At 40.2% G+C, this 17,808-nt stretch overlaps 1 protein-coding gene across 2 annotated transcripts in view; it reads left to right on the top strand.

Moving 5' to 3' along the window:
- RALGAPA2 (Ral GTPase activating protein catalytic subunit alpha 2) overlaps nucleotides 1-17,808 on the top strand; it is a 271,768-nt gene that overhangs the window by 11,219 nt on the left and 242,741 nt on the right. For both annotated transcript variants that reach the window (XM_054021951.1, XM_054021952.1), the window contains exons 2-3: nucleotides 149-259; nucleotides 3,467-3,516. In XM_054021951.1, the coding sequence (XP_053877926.1) occupies nucleotides 149-259; nucleotides 3,467-3,516 (161 nt within the window). The remainder of the gene's footprint in view (nucleotides 1-148; nucleotides 260-3,466; nucleotides 3,517-17,808) is intronic.

Raw genomic sequence — 17,808 nt, forward strand, 5'->3', positions numbered from 1 at the left:
AGAAAATAATGTGACAGTTCGGTTATTGCTACATTAACAGTAGATTTTTCATGGTAACTTTTTATTTTTGTATGGGGAAAATACAGGCTTCATACTTCTGCTGTTTGTAAGTTAGTGTCTTAACTTATACTTTTTCTTAATTTTTCAGATATTGTGGATGGAACTGACCTGAAGCAATTTTTTGAGATCAACTATTCTCAAATTTATTTTATCTTCTATGAAAATTTCATAACACTGGAAAATAGCTTGAAACAAAAAGGTAATCTGTCCTGTCCTACAGTTTTGCCGTGATTTTTTCATAAACCTCACGTGTTCTTAACCAGTTTTAAAAGCATTCCAATAAACACACACTCTAATTGGTACGTCTTCCATACCTTGCTGAATTCATAATGCTTTCATAGTTCCAAACATTATAATATTTTATGTACCCTTAGCATCAATACTGTTACATTTTAAGTTTTCAGGTACTTAAGCTTCATTTTGTAAACTCAAGCCAGAAAAAGTAACTTGTTAAAGCAATTTATGAGCATTCCCTTCAACTTCTGATTTTTTTTTCTAAGAATTTGGATTTATAAATCTTAAACAAAGGAAAGCTGCTTAGAACGATCAATAGAAACTGTTATAGGTACATGCAAAAATCATTACCTAGAACAGGGGTGGGCAAACTTTTTGGCCCGAGGGCCACATCTGGGTGGGGAAATTGCATGCAGGGCCATGAATGTAGGGCTGGGGCAGGGGGTTGGGGTGTGGGAGGGAGTGTGGGGTATATGAGGGGGCTCAGGGGATTGGGGTGTGGGAGGGGGCTGAGGGCAAGGGGTTGGGGGCTCAAGGCAAGGGGTTGGGGTGCAGGAGGGGTGCGAGTATGGCGGGGGCTCAGGGCAGGGGGTTGGGGTGCAGGAGGAGTGCAGGGTACGTTAGGGGGTTGGGGTGCAGCAGGGGTGCAGCAGGGGGCTCAGGGCAGGGGGTTGGGGTGCAGAGTGCAGGAGGGGTTTGGGGTGTGGGCTTTGGCCTGGCACAGTTTACCTTGAGTGGCTCCGGGGTGGCAGTGGCACGCAGCTGGGCTAAGGCAGGCTCCCTGCTTGCCCTGGCCCTGCTACGCTCCCGGAAGCGGACGGCACCACGACCCTGCGGCCTCTGGGGGTGGGCAGAGGACTCTGCGTGCTGCCCTTCCCTGTGGGTACTTCCCCCCACAGCTCCCATTGGCCTGGAACGGGGAACCGTGGCCAATGGGAGCTTTGGAGGAGGCACCCACAGGCGAGGGCAGCATGCAGAGCCCTCTGTGCCCCTCCTCTCCCAGGGGCCACAGGGACGTGGTGCCGACCGCTTCTGGGAGCGGTGCGGGGCAAGGGCAGGCAGGGAATCTGCCTTAGCCCTGTGGCACCATGGGGGTGGCAATCCCGCGGGCCGGATCCAAAGCCCTGACGGGCCGGATCTGGCCTGCGGACCGTAGTTTGCCCACCCCTGACCTAGAACAAAGCATTTCAAAAACACTTGTAGATATGGGGATATTGCTGGCTTAACTACTACTAATTTAAAATCCATTGACCATTATGTGTTTGACTTTCCACCTAGCAATGAACAATTTTACCCATATCTACAAATCAGAGGTTTTTATGAAACTTCACTGAAACTATGAATTAAATGTGGAAAATAAGACCTGTAAAGAATGAAGAAAGATATTTGCAATATGCTCTAATATTATTTCTAAAATATGCTTCATATGACACCAGACTCAGAGTGGTATGACCGATTGCTGACAGGGAGTTTTCAGAACCCCCATAACTTCTCAGCTCAGATCCATAAAGAGACTTAAGTGTTGCAATTCCTAACTTTTAGATGCCTAGAAAATCACTGAACAAAAATGGGATCCACAAAGCCTGAATTGGGCACCTAAGCTCCCTGTACAATGAATAGGAGGAGATAGGAACCTGAGAATGGCATCCAAAAAAGCCAGCCTGCTAGGTGGGGAACTGCCTAAGCTACCTAATGGGTGATGCCAACGAGGAAGGTGTCGTAAGCCCCTCCAACAGAGTTAGGTGCCGAAGTCCAGGCTGCAGGGAGATTCCTATCTCTGCTTGAGATCCACAGCCATGAACACTCTCCTGGAGTAAGATGGCTTCAGCACCTAATTCCGTGGAAAATGACTGGGGATTGGGATGGAGGAGGAGGAGCCAGAGGCAGCAAGGGCCTCCCTTATAACCTTTAACCCAGAGTTTTAAGGTACTTACCTGGGATGTAGGAGACCTTGGTTCAATTTCTCCCTCCAGTGAGGAGAAGGGATTTGAACAGGAGTTCTCCAGCTCTCACATGATATTTTTCTGCTTCCTAACAAGGGAATATGAATCCTTGCCCAACAGGGGTGTGAAATTAACAGAATTATTAACACTAGTTGATAGAAGCAGTGAGACTAGGTTTTATGGTCTCCTGGCTCCCATCACATTGGGTCTTTCTATAGGCCAAAGAATATTTTGAGGGATGAGATTGTTTTTGCTTATCTTGCTTGGAGCGCTAGCTCTGTGTGTGTATTGTATGCACACTGTGCAGGAAGTTCAGCAGGACCCTGAATACAGTGCAGTTGGAACGTTCAGAAAATTGATGGGCATTTTTTCAAATTCTATGGTGCATGTAGAAATGGCAATTTGCTATTGTTTATAACATAGGTGTAGTTTGCACAAAGAGTTGCACCACGTCAACTAAAGGTGAGATTTTTAAAGCAATTTAGTTAAATCCGTGAAAAATCCTGTGTGGACACTCACAAATCAGTTTTAAGTTGACTTAAATCTGTTTAGTTTGCGTTGGTAAATGCACAACCCCCACTAATCCAATATAACTGGTTTTAAACTGATAAGTGTGTTCATGTAGGTTTTGAATTTGCACTGATATAACTAAATCCATTTTAAAAACCAATTTAAATTAGTACAACATGTGTGTAGACAAGGCCTTATCAGGGAAGGGAAGGATTAACTAGTCTTCAGATGGATAATTTAAAAAAACACGTTTTTAAAATATATATGTTTAAATACATTCTTTTTATTAACTGAAAGCTATTTAAAGACTTTAATGATAACTTTAATATAGATTATGCCTGGCACAAAAATTAAGCACTGTTTATGTTTATATATTTTGTTTCGGAATAATTAAGTCCCCGATCCTGCAAATACGCATGTGCTCAATTTTAATCACATGAATAGTTCCTTTGACTTTAACATAAAGGTTCTTCGGTGGAACTATGCATGTGCTTTAAGTTAAGCGTGAAGATACGAGTTTGCAGGATTGGGGCCTTAGATGTTATATATTGTTAACTGTTAAATATACTGCAATATGGGGATATACCTTTCTGTACTGGCTCAAAGCCTTTCAGTTCACTTAAATAAAAAAATCATTCTGTTCCTTTTTATGCTTTCTTGCTATTATAGAACAACAAACCATGTTATTTTGATATCAAATATTGTTTTCTGTATTGCAGGGAATAAATCACAAAGGGAGGAGCTGGACTCCATTCTGTTTCTTTTTGAAGTAAGTTATCTTATTACACTGTTTACTCCACAATGAGACCTACAAAACTTATTCTTCACTGCTTCATTCCTTGCGTAGTCATATACAGCTGTGCAGAGTAAATTTAATATGCACAAATCAAAATGGTGGTAGTATTTTATTCCCATTTTGCACGAGTGTCAGTGACTATATACAGGAGCACCACCAGCTTTTTCGCCGCCCTAGGCGGCGGAAGGTCCCACCTGAAATACCGCCCCTGACAGAGGCGGCAGAAGGTCCTGTCCCCAAAATACCGCCAACGACCGGGGCGGCCGAAGATCTGGCCGCCGTGGTCGCTGCCCCGCAAATGTTAGTGCCCTAGGCGACCGCCTAGGTCGCCTAATGGGTTGCACCGGCCCTGACTATATAAGTTGCAAGTCAGTAGAGATTCAGGCCCTGTATTTACTATTACTACTTTTTTAAATAAATATTCAGAAATAAACTCTGTATTATGATACATGAATACCATGAGCTTGAGTAATATCGAGACCTAAGAAATTCAAAATGAAAATAAAAGCTATTTTATCTTGCAACATTATATGGAGCCTAGTTCTAGACTCTTCTGGCCTATAATCACTATTATATATTGTATTAGTCAGTTTCTTCCAATCAGAATAAAGGATTTTTTAAAATCTCTTGACTTCAGCCTTTTAGGCTTTCTGATGAATGCTAATGAAAAATGTAACTAAAAATCACATTTAAATTATTTTAGACCATAAATATTGTAGAAATATAAAACACACAATTTGGAGATAAATTTTCTGTATGTTAATTTGTATTGTTGGGGGTACTGTGTCTAATAGTGTTGCCTCTGCCAGTGCCTTGAATGAGATGACATTTATGGTGTAAAAGTGATGCATTATTTCTAAAGATATTATAAATCCTTTAACTTTCTGCAGTTAAGAATTCCCTACGTACTCTTTTCATCTATGCTTTTTCAAAGCACTGAACACCCTTTATGTTGCGGTAGCTACGTCAGACCAGGAGAAAAATTAAATTTAACCTGCCAATCAAAACTTCTAATTTTTTAAAGTGTGAATAAGAATGCTTCAGCACATTAAGGGGTTGAGGGTTTGCTTGCTGGTAGAAAGGTATGATTTATAATTAGAGATGAAATAGCTAAAAACAAATTAGAATAACGTTGTAAGTTATCCCTTCAATTTGAATCATGTTTTCTGTGTACATTTCTATCTTGTTGAACCACCAACAAATATTTTCCTGTCCATACTGATGAAATGCAAGCTGAAATGAAAATTGTGGGGAGCACAGACTTGACTGCTGAATGTCTCCACTAGGCTTTAGGAAAGTATTCAGCAGCAGAATAAGTCTTATCTTGCATTTTAAAATGTCTTTCTCCTTTCCCTTCCAAAATCCACCTTTCAGTTCCTGCTTCACTAAAGTTCTCTGAGTGCTTTATTCTAGGATTTCAGATACCCAGAGATTCTTCATAGCTCATGATACCCAGTGTTACAGTGACACGCTCTTAGAACTTCAGTGAAGTACCATGTGAAAAGGGATTTCACAGCGGGAAGAAAATGAAAAACAAAAAGGCAAGTTAAAACATAAATTTGAGCTAAAGGCGCCCTTCAGCCTAGCTAGTGGAGTTTTTCAACACAGATCTCTGTGCAGTCTTACTCTTAAGTTTGTGTTTGAAAACAAAAAATATTGCTACACATTTCTAAAGCTCCCACCATCACAGTATTTGGAATTCCACATTGTGTCTCTGGCCTTCTATACAGTATAAAAACTTACCATGCTCAGTAATATTTGTTCCCCTTTACTCAATTGAAAGGTGTAAAACATCCACATACAAGTGATTCAGTTCTAAGGAACATTTCTCACACACTGTTTCTGGGGGTTAACAACTGATTTTGTTATTCCTGCCTCAACTATTTGTGTCAGTGTGGATAAAGGAACTATCTCTCAATAGCTGCCTCAGTTGGCAAACCACCTTTTGGTTCACCACCGAAGAGTCTCCTCTCTGCCCCCAATCATCTCCCCCCATTTCCCCTCCAGAAAGGCCCTCAACCTCTACAAGTTCCCCCCCCGCTCATATCCTCAGTTGGTGAAACAATTCGGATGTACCCTCTGAGAGCAGTGTAGCAGAGACAGATGAGGGCTTCCCCTGAGTAATGATTATTGGCCACAAAACTGCATTTTCTATCCCTTAGATATATCCCTTTTTCTTCACTAGGGCCCCCCTATTTTGGTCCTTAGCTAGCAAACTAACTGTGGTTCATTGGCTGGTGGGGCCATTAGCAGAGGTATGTCCTTTCCTTAGAGAAGTAGGGCTGGGGAGGGGTCCAAGACAGCTTAGCTGTGCTGTCCATTCCTCTCCCACACCCCATTTCTATCCCTCACAGGGCCTGGGGAAGGTGCCTAGAGAAAGATCTAACAAATAACTGGATCCTGACACCCCTCTGTGTTGAAGATAAGTACTCCTAAGGCATTTGAGATGAAATGATTTAAGGCAATGCCAATATGGATGCCTGGGTGAAAGATAACTGATCAGCATACCTAATGTGGATGCACTGAATTGTTTGTGTCTCAATTGGTGCAGAAAATGACTAATTACAAACGGTTCAGTTCTCCAGTGCAGACAAAGCATCAGTAACAACTGGATCTAATTTTTGCACTTCACAGAAAAAAGAGATGGTTTTCAAACAGCCGTGCAAACTCAAGCTGAGATGTAAAAGCCAGCATGTGTCTATCAGTCTTGCACATCACCTTCTGAAATAGAGACTCTGTATTTGGACTTAGCTAACAGTGTTAATGACTTTGTGCAAACCACCAAAGAAGAGAGTACACTTGCCAGTAGCTTATATTGATTCTGCAGTGCTAACGAGTTTAAAAGTTTAAAAAATGTATATATCTTCTTAACTGAAGGAAACAGGTATAATTTGGAATTCACACAGGGATGAGATTTTTTTATTTTAACTAAAATGTAATTTTTTTTTAAATAGTTGCAAGTATGATTAGAAATGGAAAACTAGCATGCTCGGATTGTCCCCGGGGGTAGACAAGGCAATTTGTATTTTAACTTGTCATTTAACACATCTTTTTTTCTAGTGTGAACACAGCTTAAGGGAGTGAAGGCAGGTGAGGAAAAATCATGCCAGGGGAACTAAATTGCTGAAGGAAGGGGGGAAATGGGATGCTTGATTCATTTGGAAGTGCCTCTCAACTGTTGGTGAGGGAGGAAAGAGGAAATTCTGATGTGTGAATTTTGATAAGGATGTCTGGTCTACGATATATTTATTGTTCGTATCACAGTAGCACTTAGGAGCCCCAATCATGGCCCATTATGCAAGGAACTGTACAAACATGTAACAGAAGATTGCGTTAAGGCTATCAAGATCTATGGAGACCAATGAGGGAGGAAGAAGTTTTGAGGCTTTGTTTGGGTGAAAATTACTTTGGCATGCAAAAAGTTAGTTTTAATGACTGACTGTAAACAGCATGAAACAACAGCTTTGAGATGTGAATTATTGTTCTTCTCAATTCCTGGGATATGGATAAGATCCTGCAGCTAGCACGGATTAAAAAAACTCTCAAATAACTCTACTAAGATCACCTTTTTCTAGGACTTCAGGTGGAGAGACATCATACGCACTGCATATTCACTTCAAGGAAGTGAAAAGAGGCTAAATATACCAGTGTAAAGTACTCCGATGGACATGCTGAATTCTTTACAAAATCATAGGAAGCCCATAACTTCATTTGAATGTAGGTTGTGTCACAGGAGAAATTGGAATGACCCTACTGGTTCTGGAATTAAAATGCATCCTCAAATCAATCTTCTTGGTCAGAAGTGGAATGTCTACCAGCTGATTGACCTGCCTGGATTTATTTTTTGATGGAACTATGATTATCTATATATACCTTATTCAGAAATCCTGTTGATAATTCAGGCCCGTGTTTGTTAATGCAGGCACTACAATGGCTCAGCTATGTCAATGCAGCTGTTCCACTGTAGCAACATACAGGAGTAGATGCCTTCTATGGGAATGGAATGTGATTTTCTGTTGGCCTACCTATGTCTATTCCAGGGGTTAGGTTGGCATAATTATGGTGCTCAGGGGTGTGAATATTTTCAAACCTGGGAGTGCCGTAGTTATGTCAACCTAACTTTTAAGTGTAGACCAGGCCTAAATCTTAACAGTTGTAGATCCTGAGCCTGTCAGGTGGACCCACTGAGGATGACAGTTTGAACTTGAACTTTGAGTTAGTGGCTACAGAATCTGCTTCCATTAACAACCTCCCCAGTTCCCATTCCCTAAAATATGGTCCCTCCACTTAAGTATTTAACACAGTGATAGCTTGCCACCCTCTGAAGATCTGCAACTTTGAGTGAAAGTTAAAAATGAAAAAACAAGCACAGACTTCCAGCAGTTAAACTGATATACAGTTATTTCCCTTGGAACTAAAGCTATCCAAGCAGTATTAAAACTAAACTCCCAGCCCTGAAAAATATTTAAAATTGTCCAGCTTGGTTAGAGGGTAAGCGCACTGTGGAACCTGGAGTTGGAGAAGCTACTGATGCAGTCCTGAATCTTCACTCCTTAGATCAAGCAGCTGAAAAAGAGACGGCAAGAAATGACTTGACTTAGTGCGGAAATAATATGACAATAAAGAGTTTCTGAAAATTTTTGAATAAAGGAAACCTCCTCTGCAAGTGCAAAGCTTTAAAATGCACTGAATTTAAAGCAGAAGTAGCTATTGATGGAGCTCTAAGACTGGTTTCTCCCTCACTCCAAAAACTGGAAGTTGTCCTAGAGATGTAATTATTAAGATGCACTACTATCAGATGAGAGAATCCTGTGACTCACAGGAGATGTAAGAGCAAAAAGGACTTTTTTTTTCCTGAGGGCATAAAATCAAAGTCTTTGAAGACTTCACTGAAACTTTGAGTCAGGAAAGCAACAGAAGAATTAAGGCAAAGAGAACAAAAATGTAAATGGGATTTTCCCTATAAACTCATTTTACCTATTACAGCAAGATTTTCAGTGTGTGAAACCTAAAAGGAGAAAAGGTGCTTCATTCTCTGGGACTGCCTGAGAAGACAGAGCTAAAATATAAGGAAATGATTCTGAGGAGAATTTAGAGGACTGACAGTGGCAGATTGCAGAATGCTTGAAGACAAAGAAGTAGGGTCAGGATTCAGCCTTGCAGGCAGCAGTGAAAGATGAAGAGCTTTGAGCCTAGGGTCTGAATGTGTCGATAATTCCTTTTTAGAAATATTCAGAATCGTATAATAGTGTGTATGCTGTAATGAATTAAGGATAAAATTTAGAAAGTTTCTAAGTCCCATTGACTTTCAATGAGACATAGGCTTGTAAGTGGTGTAGGCCCAGTCTAGACTTAAAAATTAAATCAACAAAGGTATGTTGCTTGGGACTTTGAGAAATTTCACACCCTGAGAGCCATAGTTCGGTCAACCTATAACACCCTGGTGTAGACACAACTAGGTTGACAGAAGAATTCTTCTGTTGACCTAGCTGCTGCGTCTCAGAGAGATGGATTAACTACATTGATGGGGAAAAAACTCCTTTTGTCTATGTAGGAAGCATAAGACTTCACTTTTATCCAGTCTTTAAATTAAGAACATAAGTCATACTGGGTCAGACAATGGTCCATCTAGCCCAGTATCCTGTCTTCCAACAGTGGCCAATGCTGGATACTTTAGGCCTTGGCTACACTGGTGCTGTACAGCGCTGCAACTTGCTGTGCTCAGGGGTGTGAAAACGCACCCCCCCCCCGAGCGCAGCGCTGTAAAGCGCCAGTGTAATCAGCGCCTGCAGTGCTGCACGCTCCCCTTGGAGAGGTGGAGTACATACAGCGCTGCAAGAGAGCTCTTGCAGCGCTGGCGGCGCAACTACACTCGCGCTTCACAGCGCTGCCGCGGCAGCGCTGTGAATTCCCAAGTATAGCCAAGGCCTCAGAGGGCATGAACAGAACAGAGCAATTATCGAGTGATTCATCCCTTGTCATCCACTCCCAGCTTCTGATTGAAGTTTAAGGACACCTAGACCATGGAGTTGCATCCTTGACCAGCTTGGCCAATAACCGTTGATGGACCTATCCTTCATTAGTTTATCTAATTCTTTTCTGAATGCAGTTATACTTTTGGCCTTCACAACATTTGCTGGCAAAGAGTTCCATGGGTTGACTGTGTGTTGTGTGAAGTAGTACTTCCTTCTGTTTGTTTTGAACCTGCTGCTTATTAATTTCGTCAGGTACCCCCGGGTTCTTGTGTTATGTGAAGGGCTAAATAACATCTCTTTATTCACTTTTTCCATATCATTCATGATTTTATAGACTTCTATCGTATCCCCCCTTAATCGTCTCCTTTTTCCAAGCTGAACTGTCCCAGTCTTTTTAATGTCTTCTCATTCAGATGTGGCAACCAGAACTGCACACAGTATTCAAGATGTGGGCATACCATGGATTTATTTAGTGGCATTATTGATATTTTCTGTCTTATCTACCCCTTTTGTAATGGTTCGTAACATTGTTAGTTTTTTTTACTTCTGCTGCACACTGAGCGGATGTTTTCAGAGAACTATCCACAATGACTCCAAGATCTTTTTCTTGAGTGGTAACAGCTAATTTAGACCCCATCATTTTGTATGTATATTTGGAATTGTTTCCAATATGCATTACTTTGAATTTCATCTGCCGTTTTGTTGCCCTGTTGCCCAGTTTTGTGAGATCCTTTTGTAGCTCTTCGCAATCTGCTTTGGACTTCACTATCTTGAGTAACTTTATATCGTCTGCACATTTTGCCACCTCACTGTTTACCCCTTTGTTCAGGTAATTTGTGAATATGTTGAACAGGGCTGGCCCCAGTGCAGATTCTTGGGTGACATTGATATTTACCTCTCTCCATTCTGAAAACTGACCATTTATTGTTACTCATTGTTTCCATTCTTTTAACCACTTACTGATCCAGGAAGGACTTTCCCTCCTATCCTATGACAGAGGCTCTTATGCAAAGCAAGTAGTCATGGGATATGAGGGAAGGCTTGCTGAAGCAAAGTAAATTCTATTACATGTTGGCTGTTTCTGAGGGGTAATATGAATGCTTAAAAATGTGTAAGTCAAGGCGCTAATAGTGGGGATGTGTGTCCTGACAAGAACAGATGGAGTCGTCCTCTTCCATGTCAATATGAAACCTCAAAAAGAGTTTAAATTTACGAGACTGGTAATAAGAGCTATTTAGCCTGTACTCATTTTTTTTTAAAAATTGGGGCAGCCATTTTGACAGCAATACTTGATCTTGATACAAAGAAAATACAAGAGAGAGATCTGGGTGTGTGACTGTGTTAAATGCAGGGCTGAACTGTTGGTATGTCTAGATTTGTTTTGTTTAAAATCAATGGAGCATCTTGTTCTACATATAGCAGCAAACCCCCAGTCAGCACTTGGTCTATGGTCCCTGCCTTTCACACCGGGTGTGGCAGAGAGATTAACCAAATAATTAAATTAAAACCATCCTAGTTTAAGCAAAAATTAAGAGGAATGGAACTGTGCTGGATAAGATTATTTCAGGGATAATTTTAATTTGATTAGAGCAGCTGTTTAAGTGCATTTGGATGGAAGGAAACGTCCCTATTGGAGTGAATGAATCTCAACTGTATGAACAGAAAATGAAATTGCTCGTAATGTACTCCAGAAGCCATATCACACAGTATAATCCTAATCTGCCCCTGAAGTCCCAGATAGCAATGGCTGTCTAAAATTAGGTTTCTAAATCCATTTGTAGCTACCTAAAAAGGTAGTCTGATTTTCAGAAGTGCTGATCATATAGCAGCTGTAATTGATTTCTCTGTTTTAGTTTTGTTAGTATTGCTAAAAAAGCAATTTTGAGACTGCAATTTCTCTTTCTTTGATGTTAGTCCAGAAGTGAATTATTGTCTTCAGCTGGGAACTACTTCTCCAGTGGTGACTTTATACTCAAAATGGCATTAGAAATGGGGATTATTTTCTAGAACGAGGAAGAAAAGAAGACTCTTCAATACAAAAGTTAAAATGAAATTTAATTAAGGTTGTTCTTAACTCCTACATACAGATCTTCCTTCTTACAGAGCAAGGATCAGTGAAACACTCCATCTTTTGTTTTACATGCATCTATATTTTAAATGCCAATAAACTAGGATTATAAACAATTACAAAAACACTTGGTCATCTTAATGTGTGTCTGTAATCTGAAAAAAAAAATTATGAAATGGGAGTTTGGGCAATCTGGAATTTTCAGTCTCTTATCTTTTGACTTGTATATTGTTTTTTTCCTAACTTGCAACACTTCATTTTCAACCTGTAATCTGAAAATCAAGCTACGTTTTCTGCTACTTATGTTAACACTAATAAAAGAATCTGCAGTAGGAGTTTAGCTATTAAGTTTATACATGAGGCAGAACAGAGTCATGTTAGCTATTGTATAGCTGTTTTAGCTCTTCAATGGCAACAGCAGAAAAATATTTCCTCCCCCTCCCCCCCAAAGAGTAAGAGGAAGGCATTGTGGCCTGAGCAAGGCATCAGAAGGCAGTTGCTCCCTGAGTTTTAATCTTAGGTCTATATTAATTTACTCTGTGGTCTTGGAAAAGTAATTGTCTATTTTTCCACTCAAGAAACAGAGCTAATACCCACCCAGTATGTTAGTATTTACTGTTTCTACATTAATTTTAAAAATGCAAGGCACTGTATGGGTAACCAGTACTAAAAAAAAAAATACTTGAAAACACTTAGGACAAGAATACTGTGTAAAATGGAAAAATATTGCACAGTAACTTTTATGAACATAACAGCATTAGGTCCTGATTCAGCAAATTGCTTATGCATGTGTTTAAATGTCATGATTGTGTTTTGCTGAATAAAATGCATTAAAAGCCTTACATTTACTTAATTTTAAACATGCGCTTATGTACTTTATTGAAACAAGGCTTTAAAGCAGGGGTCGGCAACCTTTCAGAAGTGGTGTGCTGAGTCTTCATTTATTCACTCTAATTTATGGTGTCGCGTGCCAGTAATACATTTTAACCTTTTTAGAAGGTCTCTTTCTATAAGTCTATACTATATAACTAAACTATTGTTATATGTAAAGTAAATAAGGTTTTTAAAAATGTTTAAGAAGCTTCATTTAAAATTAAATTAAAATGCAGAGGCCCCGGACTGGTGGCCAGGACCAGCGCAGTGAGAGTGCCACTGAAAATCAGCTCGTGTGCCGCCTTCGGCACGCGTGCCATAGGTTGCCTACCCCTGCTTTAAAGGCTTGAAAGAGAACCAAAAACTTTGAAAGCTAATAGAAATCAAAGGATATTGGTGGATAAGACTTACTGAGATGTTAACTATACAATACATATTCCTGAATGGTAATCAACAGCATGAGGAAGAGGAAATCCACAGGTAAGATATTTCCATAAAACTAGGAGTGACCTGCTCTATAATGTTTAACTGTTGGAAATAAGATGACAACCCATTTTACTAGTAAGTTTATCACTCATTATCTCTGTTATACTGTTAGTAATGTAACGCACAAAGGAGAATGGACTTTGGAAGGAGCTGTTAACTCATAGACCAAAGGATACCTCAGTGTGACTATAGGACAGAGAAAACCGTGTAAATGCCAATAAATGAAACGTTCATACCTCAAGCCATAGGAGATGAAATTAATTGGTTGTTTAGTTTACCATATGTAATCCTATTTCAGCAGGAGCCAAGGTTTTCCCAATATTTTCTTCTAATTAGGTAAGTAGTTAATTAGCTAGGATTAAAACATCCTCAATACAGGTGCTGAGGGTTAACTGAGTTTAAGAATCAATAAACATATTTAGGAAGGGGATTTACATATTTTTTTTTACTTTTTCCAGTATATTTTGGTGGTATTTGCAACTGTTTTTGAGTGACACCTAGTGTTCGTTTAAAACAAAAGAAAGTAACTCCCTTCTCCACAAATAGTTTGAAAGTATAAAACCTTTTTAGTTCCAAATAGAGAAGGCTGCTTCTGCATTAATTTGGAATATTTGTCTGCACATCAGCGTCAGTGTTTATATACCTAATATCTAATTAAAACCAATATAGTAATGGATATGAAACAATCAGAAGGGAGGAAGCCTATTAAATTAAAAGGCAGTAACATCAGACATCAGTACTTGTTCACAATGACTATTTTGGAATGTTTTTATGACCAAACAGAAAATGTAAGGTTTTAAACTTCAGCTACCTGGAATATGCTATAAAATGATTTTGGCCTCAGTCCAGTTCCCAGTGGTTCTGTATCAATTACCATCACAATTGAAATAATTAGCACCCTTATTCACAGTCCTACCATGGAGATCAAAGACTGCATAAATGTGAAGACTGAATTTCCCTCTCTTCCTTAGCGATGGTCACTCCCTGTCAAAGTAACAGAATATTTTCTGGAAGCTTGTACTACCATTGTCTGTGCTGTAACTTTCTGTGACTACAGAAGGCATTACTCGTTAAGGCTGAACTCGGTCATGATGCACCTTTTATGAGGACTATATTTACATAAATGTAACCTTACATAACATATAGTAATCTCTGGAATTCACTGCCAGAGTAGGTAATTGAGAGAACTGGATTTTGAGAGAGCTTGATTTCTCTTATAGCCATGCATACTTAGGAACCTCTGATATCTTGCCTCGGATAACAGCCAATGTCTAATGCTTCAGACAAAGAAAAGAAAATCCCCTTCCACCTCCATAGTGCAGCTAGACAATTGTACTGTGCTGTATGTGGCATAGCTTGGAGATTGTTTTCTTCCAAATCCCTGCAGTTACTTGTTTTTAAACACAAAAGCATAGTTTCCTAACTTTCATAAGTGCAAACTCTTTCAGGAAAACACAAGATTAAAATAAGAATTATATTGCAGAAAAGTCTAGGTTTTACACTGGTTTTCCCACGAGGGTATATATTTTTCCTTTTCAAAGATCATAATGAATAAAAATATTTGAACTTACAAACCCATCCTATGCGGTACTGCTTGTTTCTGTCTAGAACTAATGATTGGTCTTTAGAAATATATCTAGATATAAAAATTTAAAGGCCCATATTTTCAAAAAGGGAAGGATATGTATGTATGGTGCACACATGCCATTATGATGGGCATGGTTTAAGAATCTGAATGGAATAGGTGTATGCACTTTTATGTCCTAAATTTATGTGTGCAGTTTTGCACAAATTCACTTGTGTGTGCACATACTCAGGTTGTGCATACAGTCATAGTAGGAGTTTAATTGAACATGGATCACCCACATCCTTTTTTGGAAAATGTAGTATAAATAATATACAGCAAACAAGATAATTAAACAAATGTTAAGATGTCTGTGTGACCCAGGCAGAGGGCACAGGTGTACATAAAGGTTACAGAGATCCCCTGGGTCTGGCCTTTATCTTCTACTCTGCCAAAGAATGTCATGTAAGATCTCTAATGAAAGCCTGTGTCTCACTGGTTATCATAATCATTGTGAGATGTGTATACGGAAAATATGTAGTTATATATTTTTACTAAAAATTATGTTCTCTAGCACTGCGAGTTAAGGCAAGTGTAATGGAAAGGCGATATGCGTATGTCCCTTGCAGGCAGAGGGGAAATGATGCTTACCTCACTGTAGTTGGTGATGTAAGTATTAAGTATTATATGGTTCACAATAGATGCCCATTTACAGTCTGAGCTAAATGCTAATCAGGAGATTGCAGGGGCTGGAGGGAAAAATAAAAACAACAGGAGTTATCCTGTTTAGCAGTAAGATAATAGTGACCTTTTGAAATTATATCTGGAGTGCAGATGAACTGCCAGGGATTCCATCCTCTGAGGACAGGCAACCAGTGTACTTGATCTTATAAGGAGGAGGTTTTAGCCAAACTGGTTAAAAATCCTGGGAAAAGGTATTTTGGGGTAAGCTATCTTGTAGGAGATAGGGGAATGCATGTGGATTAAGTTTAAGCTCTAGAGAGTGTTATAATTTTGTTTTATATGTAACCATGTGTTTCCAGTATCACTAGAATCTCTGTTCTTTGATAATAAATTTATTCATGATCTATCTATTAATCTAACCTAATCTAAAGTGCTGTGTGTTGAGTAGAGTGATCCTGAGTTGAATTTTATAAGCTGGTGTGTACTGTTCCTTTGGAAATAGTGAGTCTGAGAGTTCAGACCATGTTCATCGGAACAAGGGCTGAGTGCTCCAGAGGGATGCTGATAGGATGTGTATGCATAGGCACCAGCTTGCTTTGGGCCCCGCGGGTGCTCAACCCCCTGCCCCAAGCCCCCAACCCCGCCCCCTCTTTCCGCTCCACCCCAGGCCCTGCCCCCACTCCACCCCTTCTCCCAACCCCCCCACCTCCTCCCTGCCTCTTCCTGCCCCACCTCTTCCCACCCAGTTCCACTCCTCCCCTGAGCATGCCCTGTCTCTGCTCCTCCCCCTCCCTCCCAGCGCCTCCTGCCCGCTGCAAAACAGCTGATCGTGATGGGCAAGAGGTGCTAGGAGGGGAGAGGGGGAGCAGGCTGCCAGTGGGTACTCAGCACCCACTAATTTTTTTCCGTGGGTGCTCCAGGGCTGGAGTCGGCACCTATGCCTCTTGCTGAAGAGAGAGCGAGGGCTGGAAGGTAGTGCTTCTGTTGCCTGAGGCTGGTGGTTTCAGGGCACTGATCCACAGCAGGTCCAGTGAAAACTTCCTCACACTAAGGGCAGGTGATTGTGAGGTGTCTCACAACCCTGGATACACCTGAGAAGCATCAGTCTGTCAGGCAAATACTCACTGAGACTGTATATTTAAGGTGAGCCCAATAAACCCAAAGACCAACACTCTTCAAGAGAATATGTGTTACTTTCAGTGCCACATAACTAGCATAAATATATTTTAAAATTATACAAATTTCAGCCATCTGTGGACTATGGCGAGACTGTCATGAACGTTACATAGTCTCACCATATGTAAAAATCTCAATGCAGTACTACTTCATACATACATATTACAGTATGTTAGCAATACTGAGTCAAGCTGTTTAAAACAAAAACCTAAATAGTCAACTGTAGCATTGACAAACCATTTATTTTTATTCCCATAAAAATAGGGCCAGAGTAAGATTTCCAGTCTTCTATGTCCTCTTGTTCAGCCATATCTTATTCTGGGAGCCTCTGGAACTCTGCTTTCTGCTTCTACTATATATACATAAGAGAGCTTCCTCTGGCATATGGAATGTGAAAGTTTGCCAGGTTGGTAGGTCTTTAGTCTGTTGTTGGTCCTCGCAAGTTAAGCAGTGTTTATTTTTAATAATGGAATTGTTTGCCATCACATCCTTTCTCTCCTCGCTATATTTCCGATCTTTGAAGGAAATTCCTCAGTTCATGAGTGTTGATTCTCTTACACATGGGAAAGGGCATTCTGTACCTTCTAAGGCTCTGTCTACCATGACTGTAATTCATTCAGACATATCTGCCCTAGTGTACCCTTAAAATATTCTGATAGCTTTCTGTTGTAAAATTTGCAGTATGCTGCTTATGTTCCACTTCTAAGATATTTATTTTAAGGTGCTTCTTTGGAGCATGAAGGAGTAGGTTGCATGGTTGGGCACACATCCCACTTGGCCTCAAGTACTTATAAATGTTTACTGTGATGTAATTAAGAGAGTATCCTGCAGTCTAGATTGAGCTGCTGCTGGCATCCTAACTTCAGTGGCCTCCCACTGCTTTAACCAAGCTCCTAAGTCTGTGAATAATAGCTTACATCCTAATTTGCTATGGGCCTTACCATTGGAATCCTTTAATACTAAAGGTACAAATCTTTGCTTATAGGTACCAGCAAAATTGCAGTGCTCACACATAGCCAAGTAGAAGAGCTACCCTGGATCTCTCTGTTGGCTCAGTTCACCAGCTGAATATTAGGACTTCCCTGTAATGTGAGAGTTTGCATCAAACATTTGCTGCTTTCTGGATATGTAACCCCATGAAGTGACATGACTGACACCATCTCCATTTCACTGACATACACTTTTTCTTTCCCTATCCAGTCAATAAGAATACACTCACTCCCTGGCTTTTTTTAGTAAGGCACTCAGCACAGTGTGTTTCAGTCCACCTGCAATTATAGCTGTATAAGTTAAGACAATTATGAGGATCATTTCTCTTGCTTAAAGGTGTAAGCTGGAAACCTACTGGGGTCAGGAAGGAATTTTCTCCCCTTCCATATAGATAGCTACGTTATGGAGTTATTTTTACCCTTGAAAGCACTGGGTAGTGGGCATTACTG

Source organism: Malaclemys terrapin, chromosome 3 (genome assembly GCF_027887155.1).
Source record: "Malaclemys terrapin pileata isolate rMalTer1 chromosome 3, rMalTer1.hap1, whole genome shotgun sequence".
In the NCBI taxonomy this organism is placed as follows: domain Eukaryota; kingdom Metazoa; phylum Chordata; order Testudines; family Emydidae; genus Malaclemys; species Malaclemys terrapin.